Source organism: Lepisma saccharinum, chromosome 4 (genome assembly GCF_977018435.1).
Source record: "Lepisma saccharinum chromosome 4, izLepSacc3.1, whole genome shotgun sequence".
Taxonomy (NCBI): domain Eukaryota; kingdom Metazoa; phylum Arthropoda; class Insecta; order Zygentoma; family Lepismatidae; genus Lepisma; species Lepisma saccharinum.
In genome coordinates this window covers 12,533,672-12,560,470 of record NC_139232.1, presented here as the reverse complement: position 1 = coordinate 12,560,470, position 26,799 = coordinate 12,533,672, and the positions used below count along the sequence as shown (strand labels likewise).

Here is a 26,799-nt window from a genome sequence, read left to right as displayed (position 1 = left end):
TGATAATTCACTCTTATCTACTTGACATCCAGATACATCCTTTCAAAACATGACACATTATCATGTATGGAAAACGATAATGCCATCAACTCACTTCCAACGAAAAAGGGAGACATGACAACACAGTATTCAACCGGTGAAGTGCTCATACAGGAATGGTGATTATGTGGAGCAGTATTGCCATTTAACTGTAAAAGTAACATGTTATTTACAGCCTTGGTAACCTTTTTTTTAATGATCACCCGATTTATAACTTTTGAAATAGTTTACGATAGAGAAGATTGCAATTTGAGCCCATACACTGCAATCTATTAATAGAGTTTATGCTACCAAGGATTGTTTCTAGAACTAAATGGAAATTAATGCAGAAATTACACTTCATGCAAATTTATTTAGAAAAATCACAATAGTAAAAACAAATGAAAACACACTTCATTTCTTCATGAACTCTTTCAACATGTTCAAAAGTGCTGTGTTGGTTGCTCTAATCTCATCACCTTGCTCCTTTAGTTCTTGCAACGTACTCACCATCAATGATTCCAACTCTTGCAAATCACTCGAACTCGATTTTCTCTTCTTCTTTGGGGGAGCCTGGTCATCGGATTGGGAATCTGAAGTTGATGGAGATGGTGAAGCGAGTACAGTAGTAGTGTTGTTGTTGTTAGGCTGACAACTGGTATCTGACAAAAGTTCATTGCTATGAGAAGGAAGGGTGGATTCCTGTCTAATGGAAGGCACATTGAATGGGAACTGCTTGTTTTTCACAATAGCATCCATTGCTTCATAATAGGGCCACGAAATAGGGACATCCTCCTCACTTCCAGTTCGTGAGTCTCTGAGTTCCTGAATAGAAACAAAACATTACTGATTATACATTCTGATTCTGACTATACGTTATGATTACATACATATATACACACGTGTATTTCACAACTAGGGGTGGATTTTTCCATATTTCTTTCTTTGGGGAAAATTCATCATGTTTTCAACAGATTAATTCATTTCACTAGATTGGTATTTCTAATGAAGTTTATATTGCATATATGTTAGTAAGGTTAATGCAATCATCCATTTCCATTTGTTCTTTGTCTTTAAAAGTAACCTATGTCTCCTCAGTAGGCAATATAGGTAGGCCAAGGGCATTTCAAAACTGGAAACTATTCTTGTGTGAAAATTGAGAAAACCACCCTCCCACCAATCACTGATGTCTAAAAGAAATGAGTTCCTTTCCATTTGTTACTTTTGATCAACTAATAACAATCTGGGGATGCGGCATCATGAGACCTTATATTTTAGGCTGTTCGGAATTGATTGAGACTGTGTTCTGTGTGCCTATATGCTGTAACCGAGAACGAAAGTGAGGTTAGTGTGTAAGAGAGGTGACCTTGGACTATGTGCTGTCCAAGTTTCATTTTCATAGCTGCAGATGGCGCCACGTGACAGGCATTTCATTCTCTCAGTGGAGTCATGGGCAAGTTTGGTACTGACAAGTGGAGGTGTCCGATATCAGCATGGGAGGCGACTACCATTGTCAAAGGTGGACCATGAGGGTCCCATGGAAAGAAGGTGTGCCTACAGCTGTGAATCATAATTGGCTACAAAGCAGTTTGTGGTGAATTCGCTCCAAGTCGTGCAACTTGTGTTCTGCTGGGTGGCAGGTTTCACAGCCGGAAGTGGGAGTGCCAAGAAAGAAACCAGCCCTGGATGTCGTTGCTTATCTCAAATCCCTGGCAAGATTCAGCAAGTGTCTGACATAGTAATGACAGGCATGTTCCTTCTTTCCACAGGAACCATGTGGTCCACATTTTACCATGGTAGTCACCTTCCATGCTGATATAGTACACCTCCACTTGGCAGCACCTCACTTGTCCACAACTCCGACTACACTGCGAGAAACAAATGCCTGTCACATAACACCATCTGCAGCTGGGAAAATGAAACTCTGGCAGTGCACAGTCCAAGATCACCGCCCTCACTACCGTTCTCGGTTACAGCATATAGGCACACGGAACACAGTCTCAATCAATTCCGAACCATCTAAAATATAAGGTCTCATCATGCCACATCCCCAGATTGTTATTAGTTGATCAAAATAACAAATGGAAAGGAACTCATTTCTTTTAGGCATCACTTATTGGTGGGAGGGTGGTTTTCCCAATTTTCAAAAATATATTTAGGTCTAGGAATTAATTCGTGCGCCTGGACAAGAGATGGCGTAACGAGCATATCATCCCACAGTTCCGTGTATCCACACATGCGTTGAAAACTCCTGTCAGCGCGCATCGTTCGTAGTATAGGGCAGTTGATTGACACATCAACAGCAGCATTTTGTAGTCAACTGAACATGGTGCAGTTCGTGCCAGATAAAGTGTTCTTGCGGGGTGTTCTGCTTCATTACTTTAACATGCAGAAAAGTGCTACCGAAAGTCATCGTATTTTGGTGGAAGTGTATGGTGACCATGCGCTAGCTGAGCGAACGTGTCAGAAGTGGTTTGCACGGTTTAGAAGTGGTGATTTCGGCCTGGAAGACCAAGAGCGACCTGACAGCCAAAAAAATTTGAAGACGAAGCATTGCTCGATCAGGATTCGTGTCAAACGCAGAAAGAACTTGCAGAAGCATTAGGCGTTGATCAAACAACAGTTTCCAAACGCCTCGAAGCCATGGGAATGATTCAAAAGATGTCACATTGGGTTCCACATGAATTGAAAGACAGAGACGTTGAAAGACGAAAAACCATTTGCGAATTGCTGCTCCAAAGACAGAAAAGAAAGGGGTTTTTGCATTGCATTGTTACTGGCGATGAGAAGTGGATCCATTACGAGAACCCGAAACGAAAAAAGGCCTGGGTGAAGCCAGATGAACCAGGTCCATCACAACCGAAACGAGATATTCACTGTGCAAAGGTTATGCTGTGCATATGGTGGGATATGAAAGGTGTGGTGTACTATGAGCTGCTGCAACCGGGTGAAACTATTAATGGAGAACGTTATCGACGACAATTAATGCGTTTGAAGCAAGCTCTGGCCAGGAAACGACCAGAATGGGAAAACAGACATGATAAACTTATTTTTCAACATGATAATGCTCGCCCACATGTCGCAAAACCGGTCAAAACCTATTTAGAAAATGTCGGATGGGAAGTTTTACCCCACCCGCCGTATTCACCAGACGTTGCTCCTTCGGACTACTACTTGTTCGATTGCATGAATAACGATTTGATTGGACAGCAGTTCACTTCTTCAGAAGATATCGAAAAATGGGTCTCTGACTGGATCGCTTCAAAGGATGAGGACTTCTTTCGCCACGGAATCCGTAACTTGCCTGACAGATGGGCGAAAGTGGTGGCTCGCGATGGACAATATTTTTCTTAAGGTATTTATGTTTTTGTGTTTGAACTACAGCTTCAATGTGTGCGTAACAACCGCATGAATTAATTCCTAGACCAAATAGTTTCCAGTTTTGAACTATCCTTGGCCTATCTATATTGCCCACTGTGGAGACAGATTATTTTTTAATACAAAGAACATGATTGCATTAACCTTACTTCCCATTTATGCACTATAAACTTCATTAGAAATACCAATCTAGTGAAATGAATATAGGCGCACGGGACAGTCTCAATTAATTCTGAATGGCCCAAGTACATGCCAAGAACCGTACTAAGGATATACTGAATTCAGCAATGGCTTTGTACCATGACTGGAAACTATGGATGAGACATGAGTGCACCATTTAGTCCGAGTACAGAGAACAAGGCAAGCAATGGAAACATCCTTGTTCTCCCACACCAAAAGGCAAAGGTGGTGGCATTAGCTGGGAATATGGTGGTATCTATCTTCTTGGATTTAAAACATATTTGGTTGATTGACTTTCTGCATCTGCACAAGAGTGAAACTGTAATGGGGTGTAGTATGCCTCTGGACAAACTGAGGGGGACAATCAAAGAATAAAGGCAAGGAATCCTAAACAAGTGCTGAATTGACATGCACCTCCAGTCTTCTCAGACCTGTTTCAGGTCAGACTTCGATACAAGGTATCAGTCTTCTCAGCACAGGTTTTGTGGGTAACTTATGACCAGGCCCTAATGTGGTCCTTGTTGCGGGATTTACACCTTTTCCTTGGAATAAAAAGGGTTTTGAAAATATTTCCTCTTCTTCATGTCCAATTCACAAAGTACAAGTACATTTTATGGTGTAATCTGGACAAAGTTCTTGAAACTGAATTTCATGACAAATGCAGAACCAATATCTTTCCAAGATTATACCAATCTTTTTGGTACCACAGGGACCCAGCCTTACGGCTAGGAGTTTATGAAGTGTGGCATCTTTGGTTTGTACAATAGACTGCCATGGTAACAGCAAACATTTCCCAGTTGGTCAACCTGCAGACCAGCCTTACCGCAAACGGGGGATTAGTTGTCCTCAAGCTTAAAATGTTGGTTCCTTTTACACAAAAACTTTGTTTACAAAATACGAAAACTTAATTAATATTTACATGTATTCATGGCTGAAGCAAATTACATCATGTAAATTTACAACTTACAATATTTTACAACAAATCTTTAGTTCTTTAAATAATAAACTTTTCTTTGATAATTTTTCAGGAACTTTTGATATAAAGTATTTAATTTAAACTTAAAATTTGGAGAGGAAAATATTCTCCATATTCATGACATACTAGCCTTTGATTCTTAGTTTCCAAAAAACTGACAATTCAGGTGATGTATTTGTATACACTACATAGTAGTGTACAGAAATTAAACAGTCCAATCACTAAAAGTACTGTTACAGTTTCTACTATGAATGGAACAACACAGACACTGCAAATTCTTATGGAATATTGATTTTGATAATGATGTCTACTTTTTCCTGTCCCAATACTACAATAGACATATAAGAAATCACCTCTTCTCTCATCTTTCAGTAAATTATCTCCATCGCCACAATCTAATTATAATAATCTAAAAGGAAGAGTAAAATGTAGTGTTTTAATATATAAAACAATAGATAATAGGTTGTCTAGGACTGACCTGATATACTGATTTCCTCAAATACCAGTACCAAAGACTGTGGCTACTCAGCTGCTCAAACTTGTTCACAATATTTATAGATGTTAATATACACAGTGGTCAAAGTGGAGGGAAATGTGGGGGATGATGTGAGAAACAAATGCCTGTCATGTAATGCTGTCGCAAGATAGGTTAGTTTTACCCTACTGGCATTTTCAATGGGATTAAAGTAATCCTGGTTAGTATGAGAGAAACCCCAGGTTCGGACCTCTGGTACCGTGCCAGTTGGATCGAACCTTGGTGCGAAGCTACGTCCGACGGCTGACCGTGAAAAGCAGATCCAATCCAACTCTGGACTCCCTTCGGGGAAAAACCGGTAAGGCAGGGAGCCAACACGTGGGATGACAGGTGCCATCGTGACTGCTCACCTTGCCCCATTGACCCAGGTCTTTGGGAACCTAAGCGAGGATTCATGGGGTAACCAAGCACTCGGAAGTTTGGACCCTGAACCACTCATATTACTTCTGAAATGCATTCTCTCGGCTACGATAACTTGCATACGCATCCCCCACCTAATGCATTGTCTCCATGTTGATTCGTATAGCATCATTTTTTTATTTATTTACTTAAAGTTTCAGATGCAGTACTAAAAGACCATTTTATACTGAAACTGTGCAACAAAAAAACAAGACAATACAAGATGGCAGAGGGAAAAAATGTTACATGTCACATCAATTTAAAAGTTTCTATTTTAAAACATTTTAAATTTCACGTATGAGATAATGAGAATATCAAAATCATGTATCTTCTATAATGTCCATGATATTTAGATTGCCTGAAAAATTTATTGACCAGAATCAGTTATTAAATTTCAACAAATATATTGGTATCAGCTGACTATCACACAACTAATGGACTTCCTTATGTTACCACCACATTAAGATTTTTTAGACACTGTAAATGGTGAAATTTTACCTTGTACTTCCGCATCAAATTTTCCCACTTCCTCCGGCACTGTTTTATTGTGACTCTGTCTTCTATTCCCATATCAGCAACTACTCGTCTGAAAGAGAGAAAAACATGCTTACAATGGCATCCAATAAAATCCCACTTTCAATAGAACTTCAATAACATTTAAATCAAGGTGGATTCATTTAAATCATGATTTAAATAAATAATTTATAGAATAATGTACATAAGGTTTTTGTAGATGTCAGAATCACTATTTGTGAAAGTACATTAGTCATGTAATCATTTAACCTTTTGGGTCCCAAGCATCTCGGTCGAGATACCCAAATGTAACATTCGCGGTCCCAAGCATCTCGATCGAGATGCTGTGTCAAGGTTGTAGTTTTTAAATTATAACTTTTCCATTTTTGGCTAGAATTTAAATTTTTTTATATATATATTGTTTCTCACATGTATTTAACAGAAATGTTTCTTGCACTTTTTTTTTCTTCATGAAAATGGAGGGGAAAAGGTGGGAAATGGGACTTCTCCTTTCAAGGGAACATTTTTGCTGACAAAGGAAGACCGGCTTTGTTGTTCTAAAGCAATGCTTTTCACTCCCGCCTGGTAACTGCATTCGAAGGAAGCTTGTTTATCAGTATCCGATGTCAAAATGAAAGTTTTCCGTACGGGCGCAAGCAGGGGGTAGGGGTGGGGGAAAACTGGTTGTTGATTCTGCATTGTGAGAATGGAATTTCGAGGCGTGCTGAAGGAAACCTTTGTTTTTGAGCACAAGTGTTCCACAAGTTGCAACACAGGTTACCCTGCATTGTCTAAAAATAGAATTTCAAGCAGCTGCAAGAATCGGCGCTCATTTTTCACTGCGTTCTAGCTTTTCGTCCGTGAAAGTTGTGCGTAGGTGTGTGTCGTTTTGTGCCCAAGTGTGAGGATGTTTTTTGAGTGAAGTGACATAATTTTTTAAAATTATTTTTGGGGGGTTTCCTCTCTTCCCCTTCATATATACGCCAAATTTGCATAAATTTTGCATTTTCTGCATTTTGACATCCTTTTTTTCAGGGGGCAGGGGGAAACCCCATTTTTTTTTAAAAAAAAGTATTTTTCAGGGGATTTCCCCCCTTTCCCCCTCCATATGTACACCAAATTGTGCATAAATTATATATCGTCTGAATCTGTGATTCATTCTGCGTACAACGGTATATCGTTCATATCTCTAGGGCATTTAGTTTCTGAGCTATAGTCATTTCAATGTAACTCTGCATTTCGCTCAATTCCGAAGCTTGAGACAGTGGCGTACAAGCCCTTTGTTTCAGGGGTACAACTCGTGTTACATTGGTCATATGACAATGATGCAAATATTTTTCTCTTTCTTACATGCCAGCGATAATTTCTATGTGCATTTTGAACTTTTCATATCCTTTTTTTCGGGGGCAGGGGGGGGAGAAACTCCATTTTTTATAAAAAAAAAGTATTTTCAGGGGATTTCCCCCTTTTCCCCTCCATATGTACGCCGAATGTGCATATATTATATATCGCATGAATCTGTGATTCATTCTGCGTACAACGGTATATCGTTCATATCTCCAGGGCAAATAGTCTCTGAGCTAAAGTCATTTCAAGGTACCGCTGCATTTTGAAGCTTGAATCAGTGGCGTGGTGACCATTCCTTTTGGGGGTACAACTCACGTTACATTGGTCATATGATAATAATGCAAATATTTTTGTGTTCCTTACATGTCAGCGATCATTTCCATGTGCATGTTGACACTGTCATGTACTTTTTCCTTGGGGGGAGGGGGGACCCATTTTTTCCCCGAAATTTTGGAATTTTGAGAGTTAGCCCCCTCCCCCCACCACATATACGCCGAATTTGCATAAATTTCATATAGTCTGAATCCTTCCGCGTACAACGGTATATCACTCATCTCTCTAGAGCAATTAATTAGCCTCCGATCTACACTAATTTAATTGAAACTCTGCATTTTGCTCAAAATCGGCTCGGGATCAAGGCAGTTACATGTGAAAATGGCCTTGGGACTCAAAAGGTTAACGGTGTTTATTAGGCTCTAAGAAAGAAAAAGAAAGGAAACAAAATATGTGTACTGATAGGATGAAGCTCATATGAAAGGAAATGTGATGTGTAAACTGTAAACACACTTAAATTTATCTTGATTTAAAATCCAGTAATTTTTACAGGCAAAAATAGCAAACATTTTATGTAGAGAAATATACAAAATACTACTCATGTTAAACCGTAAATAGTGTAATTATCATTAAACTGTAAATAAACATGGCAACTGCTATTTTGCACACTATCATTAAAAAAATTGCCAAAATACAGCTACAAAGACCATAAAAAATATTTTTGGTTACAATTATGGAGTACATCCAGAATGTTTTATTTTCACTGTAAAAAAAGTTACTGAAATTATTATAGTTTCATTAACTCACTCAACAAACATTACCATAGCAGGTTCATATGTACAGTATCAGAAATAGAAAGATATATATTTACATATAATTTATATTTGCTTTAATCAAACTGTTCAAATATTTTAGGGGGCCATTTTCTAGAAAAAGCCTTAAGATCCAAGGGGATCCTCGTTATTTTGCGAGGATGTGAATTCATGACCTTTTGCTACCTCTCAACATTGGCGAAGAAATTCCTTTACTTCCCTACCAGCACAGAGCAATAACATGTCTGAGAATTTCTTAACTGATTTAGCCACACATAATCATACTCTGTTCCCCTGGGGTAACGGCTGAGACATACTCACCAAGTATTTGGGGTAACGACTGAAAAGTGCTTGCCAACTATGTGAGGCAACAACTGGAATGCACTTGCCACTGTTTACAAAACCTCCTCCTGTGCCTGTTTCAAACTAGCACGAAGCACAAAACTGAAGTGCTCCGATGACTAGATAAATTGCTTCGGTCCATGTAGAGCCATTAACCTTTATTGCTTACATCACCTCTCTTCCTTCTTCCCCTACATTGTAGTCCTTTCCTGTATATTTTCCAAATCATTCGCCATCTTCCTGTTCAAATATTTATTCTCATTCTGTTTGATTTATGGTGCTGCCATTTAAGTCTGCCTTTGTCCATTTAAGACCGCTTCTCTTGTGGCTTGTAACAATTGTTACTAACACTTTCCGACAGCAATACAATTAGTTGAAAATAAGCATCACATAAGCCCTAATCAGAACCTCTCTGTATTTCCTATAGTTTTCTAAATGCTAGAAAATCAGGAAGAACAATGGTGTCTTTTGGTACTACATTATATAGAAAGACAAGTACAGACAAGTACAAAGATTACAGAATAGTTAAAAAGCTACAATTCTATAGGGAATAGGGCTCAATTAAAACTAACATATGCAAGACTCCAACCACGTGCAATCTAGTGTGTGGTAACAACCACGAATTATGTGTTTTTGTTATTTAGTGTGTGAAAGTGTCGGCCCCCCTTCCCTCGTTTCTATCCGGCCCTCTGGATTACTTCCTACTTTCATCCCTCAATCTCTCCTTTCACCTCACCCTGGGTGCCAAGCGAGCAGATTATATTTGCGCCGGAATTACAAAAAAAAAGGGGGGGGGGGTTCACATAACAATTTATATTTGTATGTCCCTGGTTCGTTTACACATATACAGCAAGTGAATATACAATTGGTTAAATGGACAGTACCGTAGTTCTTGAAATTATAACATTCTCGTAGGATATATTGGTTTATTATACGTAGTTATATATATACATATTTTACAGAGCGTTTCCATGAGTGTCTTGCATAGACCAAAATTACCAAATCTCTAAATCAATATAATTGCGCACCTATGGCATAACCATCGGCACTTCCCTTACCACCGAGTTAGCATAACTATCTCGGTGGGCCTATCCTCAGCTTAAATGATATTCCGTTACAAATGCGTTTCCTTACGCCTTCACTCCTTCTTTTGGGCATCAATTAATCAAATACGGAAATATCCACATAATCAAAGCTTTTTCTAAAAGGGGACTTGGGACAGCAACAGGGGCTGGCATAACCAGATGCTACATTATTATATCCAGTTTAGCCACCATAAGTGGACTAAACTTGAGGAGACGTTCCTCTTTCGTCGATCAATGGGGAAACACTGTTTTTTGCTAAAGCCCACTGGATCTTTTTATAGTCGGGGTAAACGTCCGTGGACGTGGACCCCGTAGCGTTGGAAAATTCCACTGCCAATGGTCTTTTGTAAGACAGCCAGCTCCCCCAACTGGGGAGATAAAAAACAGGGGAATCTAACATCCAGCAAAGCACAATCCAATAAGCATATACACTTACATGCAATAATAACATAAAAGTACACTCATGGAAGCATGTTACTTAACCCTACACCTTGTAGCTGGCCAGCAATTAATTATTACAATATACCAAAACCAGTAATGGTCAATCCGACCGTTACATAGTTCCCCCCTTCAAGAGGAACAAGAAAAAACAATACACTCAAAACAAGATTACCATATTTACAAAATCATCCAACACAATTACACAATACTCACTAAAGTATTCAACTGTTCTCAGAGTATCTGAAAAATGAAATAGTCACAAGTTCATTCACTTTATCACATTGTCCACAATGTTCACAGATTCACCAAGCTTCCTCTTCCTTGTGAAGTCCGCCACTGAAGTATCCTCTCTAGGATGAAGTCTTCCTGACAGCATCTTCCTTGAAGTTGGTTTTCTCTGGTTCCTGGTTTGACCCCCCAACGAGTCCCTGGTTCGACTCCCGACTGAGTCCCTGGTTCGACTCCCGACTGAGTCCCTGGTTTGACTCCCGACTGAGTCCCTGGTTTGACTCCCAACTGAGTCCCTGGTTCGACTCCCGACTGAGTCCTTGGTTTGACTCCCAACTGAGTCCCTGGTTTGACTCCCAACTGAGTCCCTGGCTTCAACTCCTGACCGAGTCCCTGGCTTCGACTCCTGACTGAGTCCTTGGTTCGACTCCTGACCGAGTCCTTGGTTCGACTCCTGACCGAGTTCCTGGTTCGACTCTCGAATCTAAATCCACAATGTGTCTTTCTGTTTACAACTTGGAGACATGCAAATAAATAAACAGTGTTGTGAAAATGAAGAAAATGGGGGTAAGTTATATACAAATGAAAACTAAATAAAAAAATAACAAATAAAAAGAAGATCCGCGGTCGGCTATTATGACAGCTGGGATTGCTGGCTAGGCAGCCAGACGGTAGTCTTCCTAACCCTCATTAGGAGTTGTCGCGTGGTTCCATTTGGCTGTTTTCTGTCCCTCCACCTCACAGCAAAAGCTGGTGGTTTATGGCTGGACAACTGGCCTGTTTCAGCTTCCACAATCGGACAATCCTTCCCATTGTTTGCCCTGAAAGTATCTTCTTTAATCCTTCCAGGCATTAAACATGGACCTGAGTGTTCCGTTTCAAGTTCACCATTAACGCCACGCAATCTGCCAGATATAGTGTGCTCTTTCAGCCACACCTTGTCTCCAATGCGAAATTTACATGGCTTACGTTTGATCTCGTTCTGTTCATCTGGGAACATCTGTAAGGCTGGGCTCGTTTTCTTGTATTTCAGTCTCACTTCTTCTGTCTTCCTTTTGCTGGAAACAGTACAGGGAACGCAACTTCTTACGTAGCGAGCGATATCTCGTGTCATTCCAAGCCACGAATATTTCTCCTTGATTTTCGACAAAGTTTTCTGCTTCCCATTGTGTCCTGCAAATTCAGAATCGTGATGTGACGTCAATATTTGAGATTTCAAACTCAACGGGACCCATATCTTGGCTGTTCCCTTAGAATCTTGCTTGCAGACTATCCTCCTGCACTAAACTCCCTCCTCATCCAAAAACGACTGATTGGCCAACTTAGCAACTTTCTCCTTATACTTCCTACTCCCAGAGAAAAGCTTTCCCTTCAGTTGTTTCATTATTTGAGATAACAAACTGTCTCTCATTTGATCTGAAACAATCGATGAAGTTTCTTGTAGCCTCTCAGAAACCAGTAATTCATCATTTTCATTGTCCTCTAAAGCAAAAGGCAAAAATGATAATGCATGGTTCTTCTTGTCCGTAGAAATGGAATTTTTTCGAGGAAATTTGCATTCCCTTTTTACTCCCTTCCTCCGTTTTCTCTTTACCTCTTTCGAGATTTTCAGAGAGCATAATGCACCAGCGTCTGCAGTCTTCTGAACTTCGAGTCCTTGGGAATCCACTAATTGGCCCGTATCCTCATTCGTAGACTTCCCGCTATTCTCTTGTGCATGTGTGTTGCATCCATCCAGGCTCGAGGGATCTGACGAGTTATTCCTTTCCTGTACCACGTTATTTCTCTGCATAACTGTAACAGCGAATTCTCGTTTACATGCACGCTTCGAGAACATGTAAATCACGTCGCTATCCTTGAACGACCATCCGTTCTGCTCAATGTGCAAAATTATCCCACTCTGCTTCAAAAAATCCCTTCCAACGATTATGTCACGGAAACAATTCTCAAGGATGATAAATTTATGCTTAAATTTCATGTTATTAATACAAACAGTAGCATACATCTCGCCCTTCGACGTAACGCTGCCCACAGCTAATGAAATGTTCCATTTTCTCGTTTTCATGAATTTATTTCCATCCCTCTCTAACAACTTGGCTGTTTCCAAACTTAGCGTAGAAGCTGAAGCTCCCGTATCTGCAAATAATACAAAGCGTTTGTTGTTAATTTTACATTGAATGAGAGGTTCGAGGTCTTGCTGAAAACAGCCTTCTCCATTCAAAAAACGGCCCTTGTTTCTGCGTTTTCTCCCGGCAGGCGACATAAGGTTTATTTGGGGACGCTGCTGACCTCCCTTTTCAGGGGGTTGTCTCCTTTTATTGGCCTGTTGACATTCCTGAAGTTTATGGCCCTCACAACGGCAGCCCCAACAAATTAACTTTGCAGAATTTTTATTGGCCCCCGCTTGCCCAAAAGTTGCATCAAAAGAAGGTCTCTTTTGCCCTACGGTCGCGTCACCGCCAATGCCCCTTCTTAGAAACGCGGTTGTTTCACAGCCCTTGATCCTTTTTCCTAAACCTGGATTGAGAGAGCATAAGGGTAGCTGGTCACTCTCGGTTCCCCCTTCGCTTGTCCTCGCGGACAAAGCCAAATGTTTTGCTCCTGTTCTTCGCGAGGTGTCCTCTTCAGTGTTGCAAACTTCAGAAAAAGATAATTCCGTCTCACCGGCGAGTGGTGAATAATAAAGCCTTTCTGAATACAACCTTCTCTGAACAATGGCTGCTTCAGATTTCAATTCCTTCAAAGTCTGAAATTGCATTCCATACAAATGCCTTCGGAAACTAGGGTGTGCATGAGATAGAATATGTTCTATTACTTCACATTCGTCTGTCTCTTTTTGCCTCATAGAAAACAGTTTTCTCATTCGACGAATAAACAATACAAGAGATACTTCGCTCATTCGGAAGCGATTCAGAATCAAACGGTCGATCTCATTCTTATAATCTACAGAATAATATTCTTCTAAAAAAGCATTTTCAAAGCTCTTGAAATCTTCAAACGGGCGTGAAAATCTAAACCAATCCCCTGCAGCCCTCCTTAGCGAAAACGGAAGAATCTTGTCAAACAATGACCTCTCCGAAAATTCCATGACATCTTTATAATTCCGCAACTCTTGCAAATAATCATGCGGTGAAATCTTGTCATCGCTCCCTGTGAAGACTGGAATCGGTAAATTTGACTTATCGAGAATTTTCTGAACTTCCTTCTCCTCTTCCTTAGCACTCTGCTGTTCAATGCGCGATAAAGCAAGATTATTTAAGTCCCTAATAATTTCCTCCTGAGATTTATCGCTTATATCCTGATTACCCAATAGCTGTCCAAGCAAATCTCTATCAATTTGTACTGCCATTTTTTCTACTTTACTTTTCCACTACGTAATAACATTCACTTCTGTACGATCTTCATTGTAAAAATTAAAAAATCTATGCATCCGTCAGTCCGTCTATCTTTCAAACTTATAGACCTGACGACAATTTATACAACAAGATATATCTTGGACAATAGAGCCCCCATATGTGAAAGTGTCGCCCCCCCTATCCCTCGTTTCTATCCGGCCCTCTGGATTACTTCCTACTTTCATCCCTCAATCTCTCCTTTCACCTCACCCTGGGTGCCAAGCGAGCAGATTATATTTGCGCCGGAATTACAAAAAAAAGGGGGGGGGGTTCACATAACAATTTATATTTGTATGTCCCTGGTTCGTTTACACATATACAGCAAGTGAATATACAATTGGTTAAATGGACAGTACCGTAGTTCTTGAAATTATAACATTCTCGTAGGATATATTGGTTTATTACATGTAGTTATATATATACATATTTTACAGAGCGTTTCCATGAGTGTCTTGCATAGACCAAAATTACCAAATCTCTAAATCAATATAATTGCGCACCTATGGCATAACCATCAGCACTTCCCTTACCACCGAGTTAGCATAACTATCTCGGTGGGCCTATCCTCAGCTTAAATGATATTCCGTTACAAATGCGTTTCCTTACGCCTTCACTCCTTCTTTTGGGCATCAATTAATCAAATACGGAAATATCCACATAATCAAAGCTTTTTCTAAAAGGGGACTTGGGACAGCAACAGGGGCTGGCATAACCAGATGCTACATTATTATATCCAGTTTAGCCACCATAAGTGGACTAAACTTGAGGAGACGTTCCTCTTTCGTCGATCAATGGGGAAACACTGTTTTTGCTAAAGCCCACTGGATCTTTTTATAGTCGGGGTAAACGTCCGTGGACGTGGACCCCGTAGCGTTGGAAAATTCCACTGCCAACGGTCTTTTGTAAGACAGCTAGCTCCCCCAACTGGGGAGATAAAAAACAAGGGAATCTAACATCCAGCAAAGCACAATCCAATAAGCATATACACTTACATGCAATAATAACATAAAAGTACACTCATGGAAGCATGTTACTTAACCCTACACCTTGTAGCTGGCCAGCAATTAATTATTACAATATACCAAAACCAGTAATGGTCAATCCGACCGTTACAAGTGTCACTTTTGACTAATTGTTACGATGACGATGGGTGATGATTAGACGATATTGATTAACACTAGAACAGCGAAGGATCTGATACCCCCTAGCACAGCGGAAAGGTGTAATTTTGACTCCTCATAAGAATGCATTTTAAAATTGTAATTATTTTAGAATGAGAACATATTTCTAATTTATATTATTTTCTGTTCTTTATGCATTATAATCAAAGTGTTTAAGCCGGCCCCCGTGGCTGAGTGGTTAGCACACCATGCCACGATGCAAGGGGTCCTGTGTTCAAATCCCAGCCTGGGCATGGATGTTTGTGAGTGTCCATTCATCAATTTCATCATACCATCACTTATCCCCATCTTCACAAATTAGCCAAAAGTGGTACAAAAAGCAAAGCAAAATAAAGCAAATCAAAATTTTAAAAAAAATAAAAAGTCAAAGTGTTTAGGTGGTTTGTGATACATTTTGATTACAAATAAAAATGATGATAATCAGCAACTTAACACTCCAGAATACACAACATTTCATCACGAGAAACTGCTAATTGATGCGACATGTTCAGAGATGTCCTTCCTGGTCCAAGAACACTACCTACATGACGACGTGTAAACGTGACAAATGGGAACATGCTAAAGAAAGATGACACACAAACTGCAATCTAATGCTGACATTGCAGCACGTATAAATGAAATCTTCCAGGGGTCAAATTGACCCCTCCTGCTGTTCTAGGGGCATAACATGAAATTTCACAAAGAAATTATATTTTGTAGATTTCAATGTACCACCTCAAAAAGGACAAAGAATTATGAAAAGTCACAAAAGTTCAAGGAAAAATAAGAAAATGGGGATAGTTATTAAAGAAACTGTGATGGTAGGGGTCATTTTGACCCATCCTGCCGTTCTAGTGTTAAGGGACAGACACAAGTAACACCCATGGTCAGGCTGGAACTTGAACTCAACTTCGATGGCAAGATTGATTGGTTGAGCACTTAACATGTTCAGCCACTGAGTTGTTATGCTGGAATTACCTTATCATGGTTTCAATGCCGACACTTTTTCACTCCTATAAATGTTCTCATTTTTAGTCTTATGCAATATATATTTAAAAAATCTACATAACATATGGATACAGATCCTGTAGGCAGGGTTGTGGATTCTGGAAGAAGACCGGAACCTTTTTCCTAGCACAATTTAAATCGGTCCAAGTTGCGTACTGTTTCATTTCAATACCGAACTTGAACCGTATTTAAATTGATCTGGGAAAAAGGTTCTGGGACCGAATTGAAATGCTTTACAGATAAAAAGGTTCTTTACGACCCAGAACCCATTTTCGCTTGCTCCTGGACTGGAATTGAATTTATTTACAATTCCTGGACCTTTAGCAACCCTACCTGCGAGTATAAATATGAAATTAAATAAACCATATTTTATATATTTATTATTATATGCAGAATGAAACAGGAGAATCTCTTCAATGAACAAAATGTTAAAGCAAAGGTTAAATTACCCTGTGCTCAATGTACCATCTCATGTGAGATAGTGTCCCACGCATTCATAATCACGGCCATTCTTGGAGGTGATGTGATCAGTACCACACTACATTCACCTTTACCCTTGAAGGCTGCCTCCAAATACCCATTTATGAGAGGCTGGGTGAGCCACCTTAGATTTCAAACTTAAATCACCAGGGAACAGTTTGTTAATAGCCTACAGTAAAAACAACCAAGGGGAAGTCATAATACATAGTTTTGTATTGTTGGTGGTCTGTATTTTTGAATTAGCCTTGATCTTTCCTCCTGGACAAGATATTAAGTCATTATTGCATAATTGAGCAGTAGTCATTCGATGCAGCTGCAAAAAACAGCTGTCATTTACCAACATGATCATGGGGTTCATATTTTATACCTTGTGATCCCATTCTTGAAGGATTGAAGTTGATCTGAAAATTAGGACTACCAGAAAACAAAGGTATGCAGTGTAACTTTGTTTTGATTGCTCTTATAGTGTTGACAACACAGCTTGCTTACTTACCTCCATCCGAACCTTGATGAATTTCTCTTCCCTGTGAAACACCTACAGTATTTTGCTCTTAAATGGATGAACTGGAAAGTGTTTTCTTCATTCCCTGTAAAGAAAAATTCAAATGTATTTATTGCCCTATAATGACATTTAAAGGGGGAGGGACCAGCTACTAAAACTTGTTACATAAATCTGTGGAAAAAAGCAAGCAACTGAAATTGTCCATGGTTGTATTTCACACTTATACAGTTGTGAACTCCATCACTTGTCACACAGGTATATCAACATTTTAAAAGATATGGTGGCATCCATACCTACATAAAAAAACATCTGTACTTGTTAATAAACTTTGTGATTAACTTTCTCAAACAGAGAGCATTCGGCAATGCAGTCACTGTACTGTTCACCTTGAAAATAAACATTTCCTTACTTCACAAAATCCATAGCACCCGTTCAATCTACCAGAACCTGTCCTCATTATTTGTATCATTTCTGCAGGTATGTGACAAGGACTGCAATGCTGCTCAGACAGCTAGTGTTGTCAACTGCATGGTCATTCTATACATTATGCCTAAATGAAATGCTTTACTCAAAATCATCCTCTGTTATCTGTGTGTTATCTGTCCAATGAAAAGTTAATCCTTGTGTGTGTAATTTTCTTATTTTAGGTTGGTTAGGTTTTATGACACTTTACGCGAACTGCAATGATGAGAACAAATGATAATTCAGTGACATGTGAGAATTATTCTCTCTCATATATATTCAAGGGGAACGAGATTTTTCCCTCCACCTGTAGTTTACATGCGCAGATCCTGTATTAATAGTGAAAATAATTGTAAAACATAAAATAACATTTTTTTCTGTCTCACTCAGCAAAAAACCATAAATTATTTCCAGTAGCAAAGCGTGGACTGACGAAGGAGGCAAGAGATTAGTCAGATATTATATAAATTTTGCCCCCCCCCCCCAATTCTGACTCAGGGGACATAAACATTACAATCTCCATCCAAGAGAAACACATGCATGGACAATGTACTCACCACAATAAATTCCAAACTCCTGTAAGTGTCGCACAAAGCCTCAGTGAGATAATTCTTTAAAGTCAGGTAAATTGGATGTTGGTCGCTCACCTCTTTGGGTTCCCCGATGGCGTAGTGGTAATGTCACCTTGTAGTCGAGGGGTCCCAGGTGCAATACCCAGTTGAAGCACATTCAATGGTAGTCCGGATGCCATATTAAACTGTAGGCCCAGTCCTGATTAACCTATCTGTGCAAAAAGTGAACTTAATAACCCAACTCCAACAGTAAAGCACCTGCACTTTGCCGTATCAACCGCTCCCAAATTCATGTTTGTTTCAATTAATTCAGAACACAAACACCAGCAACAAACACTCACTTCCCCACAGATTCTTTTCCCAACTACAAAGCATCCAAACATCATCACTTTGAAAAGCTCTCAAACAACAGAAAGTGATACCAACCTATTTCCTTATTTTATCACTCAAGGGAGAGAAGATTTATTAGTTTGGAGATAGAAATTACACTGTGGAATCAGAATCATTACAACAGAAAGAGTATGTATACAATGCTTATGTAATAAAGTGCCATAATAATACAAAATGTTTCATTGTTCTTAATGTGTACAATGTATACGATTTAGATTGTGATGTTTATAAATATCAGAAAATAGTCCCTTTTTCAGATACTTTTTTTTTTACCCCAATTTCAGTAAGAGTCTAGTTTACGTCCTTTTCCTAAGGAATACGTGTCATATATCGTTGGAAAGGTTATTGTATAAGGAATTCAACAAAGTAAATCCCAAAGCGAGGAAAAATTTCCTGGAGGAGAAAATCGAGAAAAACCTATGTTGTCCAGATATGCATGATTGAACGTAACGAGGACATTTTTCGATGATGAAGCACATATTTAGGGGTGAAATGAGTGCTAATGGAACCTAACCTAACAGGCCTAACCTTGTAGGCATACCTCGTTCCCGTGAATGATTAGTGGGGCTATCGTGAACAGAAAGTGTAAAAAGAAAAACTTACTTACCCTAAGAGATGCCGGAGCGCCGGCTGTCTGCTAGCATGGTTTTGAACAATGCACTGAATTATCACTGGGGATAAACATATTTTACACTATCTAGAAGTTTTTGGAACCTGTTCTTCTTTAACACACATTCACAATGCGGACACAAATACGAGCATGCATGGTGTTGTTAACTCCCATCGGTTACCACCAAAAGGCAAGGACGTAAACTAGACTCTAGCCCCAATTTCTATTCAAAAGCCATGAATTTATGGAATTAACTTGTAAAATTTGTTAAATGTTTCACTTGAATTACCGTGTAAATAATTTGACAGTTGTCAACACTGTAGCTCTCAGCACTGGTGATGTAATTCGAGCTGGATGCAGGGTGCAGACATTCCTCTTCCCGGAAACACAAGCACTTGCCCTTTCCAAGTTTGTCTCAACCTCTAATGTCAAAATTTTGGCGTGTTTTAAAATTTGCGAAATACAAAATAATTTGTACTTTAAGTAACCTACATGGAATTTAGAGTAATGATAATGGTTTCTTTCAGATATTTTATGATTATTAATTATCAGTATCCTTGTGATCTTCTTTATGTGCTCATGAAGACACACATTGGTTATTGTTCTACTGGCAATGTTTCCTTCTGCTTTCCAAGAAGCACTAAGAAGCTCAACTTTTCTGTGAGGGTTGAGGCCAGTTTCCCCAACAAGGTCTAACGCTTCGCCATATGATCCTTTGAGTGCATAGGTTCCCCGTGTCGGCGGCGCAAGCAGAGAGTCTGCTGCTTGCAACAGGCTGCTGAAGGAGTTTGAGGCCATAAAATCTTGTGAAATCGATTGCGATGGAAACTAAATATTTATTTTTATTTATTTATTGAAATTTCCAGTACAGCAGAAGCCATTTTAAACCAGAAAGAAACAACAATAAAACAATAGACTAAGATTAAAAACAAAAGAACGGATAACATAAAATAAACAAAAATAAAACAAGCCAAAAAAAGGACCAAGGTAAAAAGATCAGTTTCACAAAAGCATTACTTATGTACAATTTTTTCTATGTTGCTGATAAAAAATGAATATGAAGTGAATATATCTATTTGGTTTGAGATTATATTGAACTCATTCGGTAGCCTATGGAATAGTGATTGTTGTATGAGTGAGAGCCTGGGAGTTGTACTGTGAAAAGTTTCCTTGCTCCGTGTTTTATGTGTAGGCACTCTGAGGGAGAGTTCGTGGAGTGGGATGCTGCATCTTAAGTTTCCATTTATAATCTTATATAGCAATTTCATATCTGCAATGTATCTACGAGTTTCTGGAGTATTAATATGCAGTTTTACAAGCAGATCTCTCTTAGGCAGGTGTCTTAGGGCAGGCACTCTATATCGAACGATGGAGAGGAAAAAGCTGAGAACACTGTCGATCTTGGAGGTATGAGAATGGGCAGCCATGTTCCAGATTGGTGAACAATATTCTAGAATGGGGGACACAAATATCTTGAAGTAAATGGAAAGTGCTTTCGGGTTATTGATTTCGGTGAATCTGTAAAGTAGGCCTAGCATACGCATTGCCTTTTTTGTGATGGTTGATATGTGATTATCGAAATTTAGTTTTGAATCTATGAGGATACCTAGATCTCGGTGTTGCGCTTCTTTTGCTAGAGGGAGGTCGGTGAGTGTATAATTGCCTTCAAGAATGTTTTGTTTCAATGAAATTGTTATGTATGAGCATTTAGAAGGGTTTGTGGACAGTTTCCATCGCTTACACCATTCAGAGAATCTGTTAATGTCATTTTGGAGAATTTGCATGTCTGATGGCTGTTTTATTTCTCTCATAATCTTGCAATCATCGGCAAACATTAGAATTGTGCTTGAGATGGGGGAATTGAAGAGGTCTGTGAGATCATCCAGATATAATACAAATAACAGAGGGCCAAGAACGCTTCCTTGCGGCACACCAGATATAACAGGAAGCCAGTTAGAATGAGTTCCAGAAAGTATAACGCGTTGTTGTCTATTTCTTAGATAGTCTTTCACTAATTTTAATGTGTTTCCAGTTATGTTAAATCTGTTAGATAATTTATGCACTAAATAGTGGTGATCCACTGAATCAAAAGCTTTGGACAGATCAAAGTAAACAACATCTAACTGATTACGATTAGTAATTGCGTTTATGGCACAGGATTGCATACAAGACAGATTGGTAAGGCATGAAGAATTTGGAAGAAAGCCGTGTTGTGCTGGGTTAATGTAAGGGGATGTGAATTTCAGAAGTCTTTTTTTTAGAATTTTTTCACAGACAATAGCAAGTGTGGAAAGGAGAGAAATGGGCCTATAACATGTAGTATCGTTAGCATTTCCAGATTTAAAAATAGGAATGATATTTGCTTTCTTCCATTGAGTGGGAAAGCAGCCTTCAGAGAAGCACCTATTGTATAACATTGCAAGAGGAGTAGCTAGTGAGTGAGCTGTTTTTTGTAGGAAAATAGTAGGAATATTGTCTGGTCCAGATGCTCGGTGAGAAGAGAAGGAGGTAAGGAAGTGCAAGACTTCTCCTGGTTCTGTAAAGACGGTAGAAAGAGAGTGAGAGCAGATAGATTTGATAGGCGGGTGATCTAAAACATCATTTGAAACAAAATTATTTTGAAATGTTAGATTGAATAGTTCAGCTCTATCATTACCAACAGCTGAAATGTCATTGTGTGTTACTTCCAAAGGGATGCGCTTGGCTTGTCTTCATGAATTTATTAATGTCCAGAATCTCTTAGGCTAAAACATTAAGTACATTAAATAATATTTTAGTAGCTTTCTTGTGTTCCAGACACACCAAACCTCATGCATTATTAACAGATTTTTAAACATTTACTTATGTCAAAATACTACATGTCCAAAAACACTCCTGTCAATGGTCACGTAGATAATTATTATGCTCAACTGAAATATGAGTTTTGTAAAAAGTTAACAATGGATCTTTTTCAAATAAATGCTGAACAAACAGAGTTCCTGGACTGTTTCAGGAAGGTACACTGAGAACAAAGGTAATTAAAATGGCAGTAGCATGTAAATATAAACAACTGAATCGCTGCTGTGATCAACATACCACTGTAGTGTTAACAGGATACCTGGAGAAAAAAACAACAAGCAGTCGCATGTCTGTGAGGGTGTTGTAGGGTTTATCCTCAGGGTTGGCAGGTAGCTAAATTTAGGGGGAGCTTCTCTTGATTTTCCAGGTAAAATCTTGACTCGCAATTGAAGCCAATTGGAATTGGTAACAATTCAAATGTCTTTGTGGTTTAGCTGTGTTAAGAACTGATTTAAATGCACACAGGCATGCATTTGTTGGTGGTGCATCATGAGAATTTTTTCTTTTTTACAGATGGACCACCTGAGTCCACTTTTTTACCCTCTTTACCAGGGTTGCTATGATTTTTTGATTATGAAATTCCCTAACATTTCCAGGTTTTCCACTTCAAAAATGAAACTTTTCCAGACATATTTATCATCATGATGTTTGTTTTGAACCTTGTGTGTTTCAATTAAAAATAATCCGTTAATTATGAATATTCACTTTCACAACTTTTTTTTTTTAGCAAATTTCATTCTGCACACACGAGAACAAGTGAAAATTCGAAGAGTAAAATGTGAAATTACAATCGGCATCAAATGTATTGGGTCCTACAATCATGTGCATCTAGCCTTCAGGCTAAGGTAACAGAGGTACATTATTTAACCATAACAGATCACAATATAAAAACAACAGAAAAAGTTCATAAACCATGCACAATTTTTCATTTTCTGGCAGATTTATAGTGTCTTAGAAAATGCTGCTTTTTTGCTTACATTTATAAGTACACAGAATCTGCAGAAATGTTTGTTCTATGTAGAAATTCTATAGGAAATGCCTACAAAATAAGATTTATAAAATAATACATGATAAACTCATCTTCACCAACCTTTCCGATAATTATGATCGTATTGTCAATGTACTTTAGTTATAAATCAGATAGCTGGACTGCAATTTTTACTTTAATATTCTTTCTAATATCTAGTATTATAAAAGTGAAAATTTATTACAGAAATTCGAAGGAACCAGAATTTTGCACAAGACTGACAAGTCTTGAGAACAAAAGAAACAAGCTTCTAAACTGAATCTTTTTTTGGGAGTGGAATCACAAGAACCGAATCCAGAAGTGGAAGTGAACTGCTTGTTCATTTCGGTAACAGTTCATTACATTAGAGACACATTTCTTCATTTTACTACTTATGAAAATGAGTTTCTCCAAGCTTTCCAACATTTGTCGAGGTATTTTCTTTCATCATGGAATATATTTGACCGGGAAATCATGTATTTTTCAACAGAATTATCTCACGGACGCACAATTGCCATTGCTTTTGCTACGTGAACTGCATGCTGCGTACGTTTGATGACATAAGCCCCTGTCACTGTTTCCAACCCCCCTTTTTTTGTCACTATGCTTGCCTAACCTAACCAAACCTAACCTTATCGGAAATGGTCCGTGGGGCTAACCGTGAATGCTTTGTGGGGCTATCCGTCAGCTACCGTGCATAATGGTTCGTGGGGCTATCCATCAGCTACCGGTGCATAATGTAAAATTTTCACACGTGACGAACACCATAGTAGGTATTTTTCGGTGAAGAAAGTTGGAAACACTGCATACGTACAACATGAGTCAAAATGTGACCGCCATATTGTGTTACAGAAGCGAACAAATGAATCAAAGAAATCACTCTGTATGTGAAAAATTGTGTTTGTTTTCGTGTAAAAAGCATAATGGTACCTTGAACTATGTTCCGCAATACACAACATATCCGATTTTAATGTATCTCCGATTTAACAAACTGTTACCGTTCACTTCTCTTGCAAACTCCAAAATGCAAGTAAATTCCAGACGATTTGCAAAATTCCCCATTTTTCGCTGTTTTCCAGATGCGTACCAACCCTTATTACACAGTAATCCAGTCGACGGCAATATGGAAAAAATCTTGAACAGGTACTTCTCCAAGATCTGCTGTACTGTTTATCCTTCTCAGTAGTTGCTGCTTTTGCAGTCGGCACACATGTATCAGTGTATAATTATTGCAAATGTATTCAGTGACTAAAGAAAGTGCAGTGTTTATGACCTTGAACATTCCAATTGACTGTTACTGTGTATTTTTGTTCTATAGTTTTGTGAACTAGTTTACTATCCTTCGGACAGATTTCTTCATTTCTACAGAAGAAACTACTTACCGTAATAAGTTCCTGTAGTATTGTCTAACATCAGGAAGGTGTTTTGTGTGAAATTCAGGTAAGTTTTCCGTATCCTGGAAACGGATTTCTTCAAATTTAAAAGTTTGGGGCTCATTTGGGGGCAGGTGACTCCGGCCAATTTCTAACATGCCTTTAACAGGGAGTCTATAGAGAAAGCCGGGGAGCCGGAGCGGAGGCGGGGCCATTTTAGCGGTTGGGGGTGGTAGGTCAATTACCCCAGGGGCGGAGCCCAGAATCGGTGGGAAATTTGGACTAAAAATATTATTTTTTTAAATTTCCCACCGATTCCAGGATGGATAGCCCCAAAAAGCATTCACGGAATGTTCCGCGAAGCAGATAGATAAGTATGAATGTCAATAATTGACAAAACTAAGAAGTTATAGGTGTCCGTATTTCTTTTAATGGATTTGTTGTTAAACAGTAAAACTACTGAGGCACCAATGCTGAAAAGGATACAAAAGTTGAAAACAAAATTTAATACTAAATACTACAAAATTTATTCAAGGTGCAGACGCAGCAACAAATACTTTCAGGACGTGGCTGGAAATCATATGATAATTAGTGGGAGTTTTTAATATCTTAAGTTATAACTAAATCATAGTTACACTTATGAAATACCAATTTCAATAAGAAAAACACTAACAGCCATGGTCATTACACTGCTCTGCGATCCAGCTTTCACTATGAAAAAACATCAAATGCAAGAGAGGATGGAAAATATGCAGATGACTTTAAAAAGGCAGGGGGTGGGGGAGGGGGGACCTCTAACTCATTGGGCTATGTTGAGTGCTGGACTCATGATCATCTTGTACTTTCGTGATTTTCTTTTATCATTGTTGGATAAGAGATATTGGTAACAGTATGGTATAGTGAAAACACATTTCTTCAAATTTACAGGAGAAACTACTTACGGAACCGAGTTTCTGTAGACTTTTGGAAGCTCGTGGAAGTGTTTTCTCCCTTCGTTCAACTTATTCGGCCAGTAAATCATGTATTTTTCGACATTAATGTATCTTCGATGCATGATAGCTCTTGCCACCATTACAGTCGACTACGTGAATCAAATGTTCCGTTCGTTCGATTATGTAACCCCCTGTTAGTGTAGTAACCACACGACAATTTTACAAGATGATATGTGAGCATTTTTTTTTTTTTTTCAAATTTAATTTTCTGTTTGCCTAACCTAACCTTCCTTGAATGGTTTGTGGATCAATTTTCGCTTAAAAACCTTCTGTGAATAGTTTGTGCAGCATTTTTCGGTTAATAAGTGTTACTGTAGCAACCACGCGGTAATTTACAAGATGACGTGTGGGCGGATTTTTTTCTTTCCAATTTAATTTTCTATGTTTGCCTAACCTAACTGAATCTAACCTAACCTTCCGTGAATGGTTTGTGGATCAATTTTTACTTAAAAACGTGTGAATAGTTTGTGCAGCATTTTTCGGTTAATAAGTTTGGAAACACTGCATATCAGCTGACAATAGACAACGTGAGTCAAGATTTGCCCGCCATATTGTGTGTAACGAAAGCGAATTAGCAACGAAAATAAATACTTGTAATGTGAAAAATTACATCTTTTTCAGTGAAAAAAGCAAAATCCCACGTTCAAAAATGTTCCGCTATGCATAACAGATAAGTACAAATATAAATAATTAGGAAATAAACGAGTAAAATGTGTTTTCACAATACCATACTGTTACTGAAATATTAGCATGTATTAAACAATGAAATTACATCTAATAAGGAACAACAGTAAGTACTCGTTAATGTAAGAAATAGACATTATTTTCGTTAGAAATTCATTATTTCACCTAAAGAAATGTTCCGCAATGCGTACTTTCTCCTGTAAATTTGAAGAAATCCGTTTCCCTTAAACTATAATGTTACCCATGTTACGTTAGCAATGTAAAAAATTGCGAAATAAATCATTGATAGGCGTCTCCGGTATAGGTACCCATCTCTCTCAAAATGAAATTATCTTCCAAATCAACAGATAAGGAAATCATTTTTAAAAAATATTTTTTCCCTGTAAATTCACTTGTACTGTATTTCATTCTTTGTACAATATATAATCACTACATATGTTAATGTTAACATATATTTGCATATGTTAACACACAGGTACTAGTTTCAATATTGATTTGGGCTAAAAATTTTCAATCGTTTTTGAAACCAATAAAAAATATTGATGCTACACTCTTTTTATAACAACCACCTTCACTAAAGTGCGACTCACATCCAAAAATATTGTCAGCAGTTTCCACTAGTGTCAGTTCCTGATGAAAATCATTTACATCAACAAATTCAGTCTTCATTTCTCAATATTTCCGAAAGTTAAAGTACGGCGGATCGAAACGGAGCATCAAACGGCATACATAAGGGAACAAGGTAAGATGGAAAGGTACGGGGCTCATAGGAACGGAACGGAACGGATAATGGGAGGTCT

General features: G+C 38.5%; 1 protein-coding gene across 1 annotated transcript; it reads right to left on the bottom strand.

The window, feature by feature from the left end:
- Nucleotides 1-371: 371 nt before the first annotated feature.
- On the bottom strand, nt 372-26,799 carry LOC145987095 (uncharacterized). Its single transcript, XM_083121566.1, has 4 exons — nt 26,590-26,799; nt 17,064-17,157; nt 5,985-6,072; nt 372-843 (listed from the first exon to the last, which is right to left on the bottom strand). The coding sequence occupies exons 1-4, from the start codon at nt 26,666-26,668 to the stop codon at nt 433-435; spliced, it is 672 nt and encodes a 223-aa protein (XP_082977692.1). The 5' UTR covers nt 26,669-26,799; the 3' UTR covers nt 372-432.

What these genes read in the sequence shown, in the direction of transcription:
- LOC145987095 (XM_083121566.1), bottom strand. Translation starts at nt 26,668, where the DNA reads ATGAAGACTGAATTTGTTGATGTAAATGATTTTCATCAGGAACTGACA. An exon ending in TGCTGACAATATTTTTGGAT is followed by an intron (nt 17,158 to 26,589) that starts GTGAGTCGCACT and finishes TTTTCTTTACAG; the next exon opens with GGAATGAAGAAAACACTTTC. An exon ending in TCATCAAGGTTCGGATGGAG is followed by an intron (nt 6,073 to 17,063) that starts GTAAGTAAGCAA and finishes TCTCTCTTTCAG; the next exon opens with ACGAGTAGTTGCTGATATGG.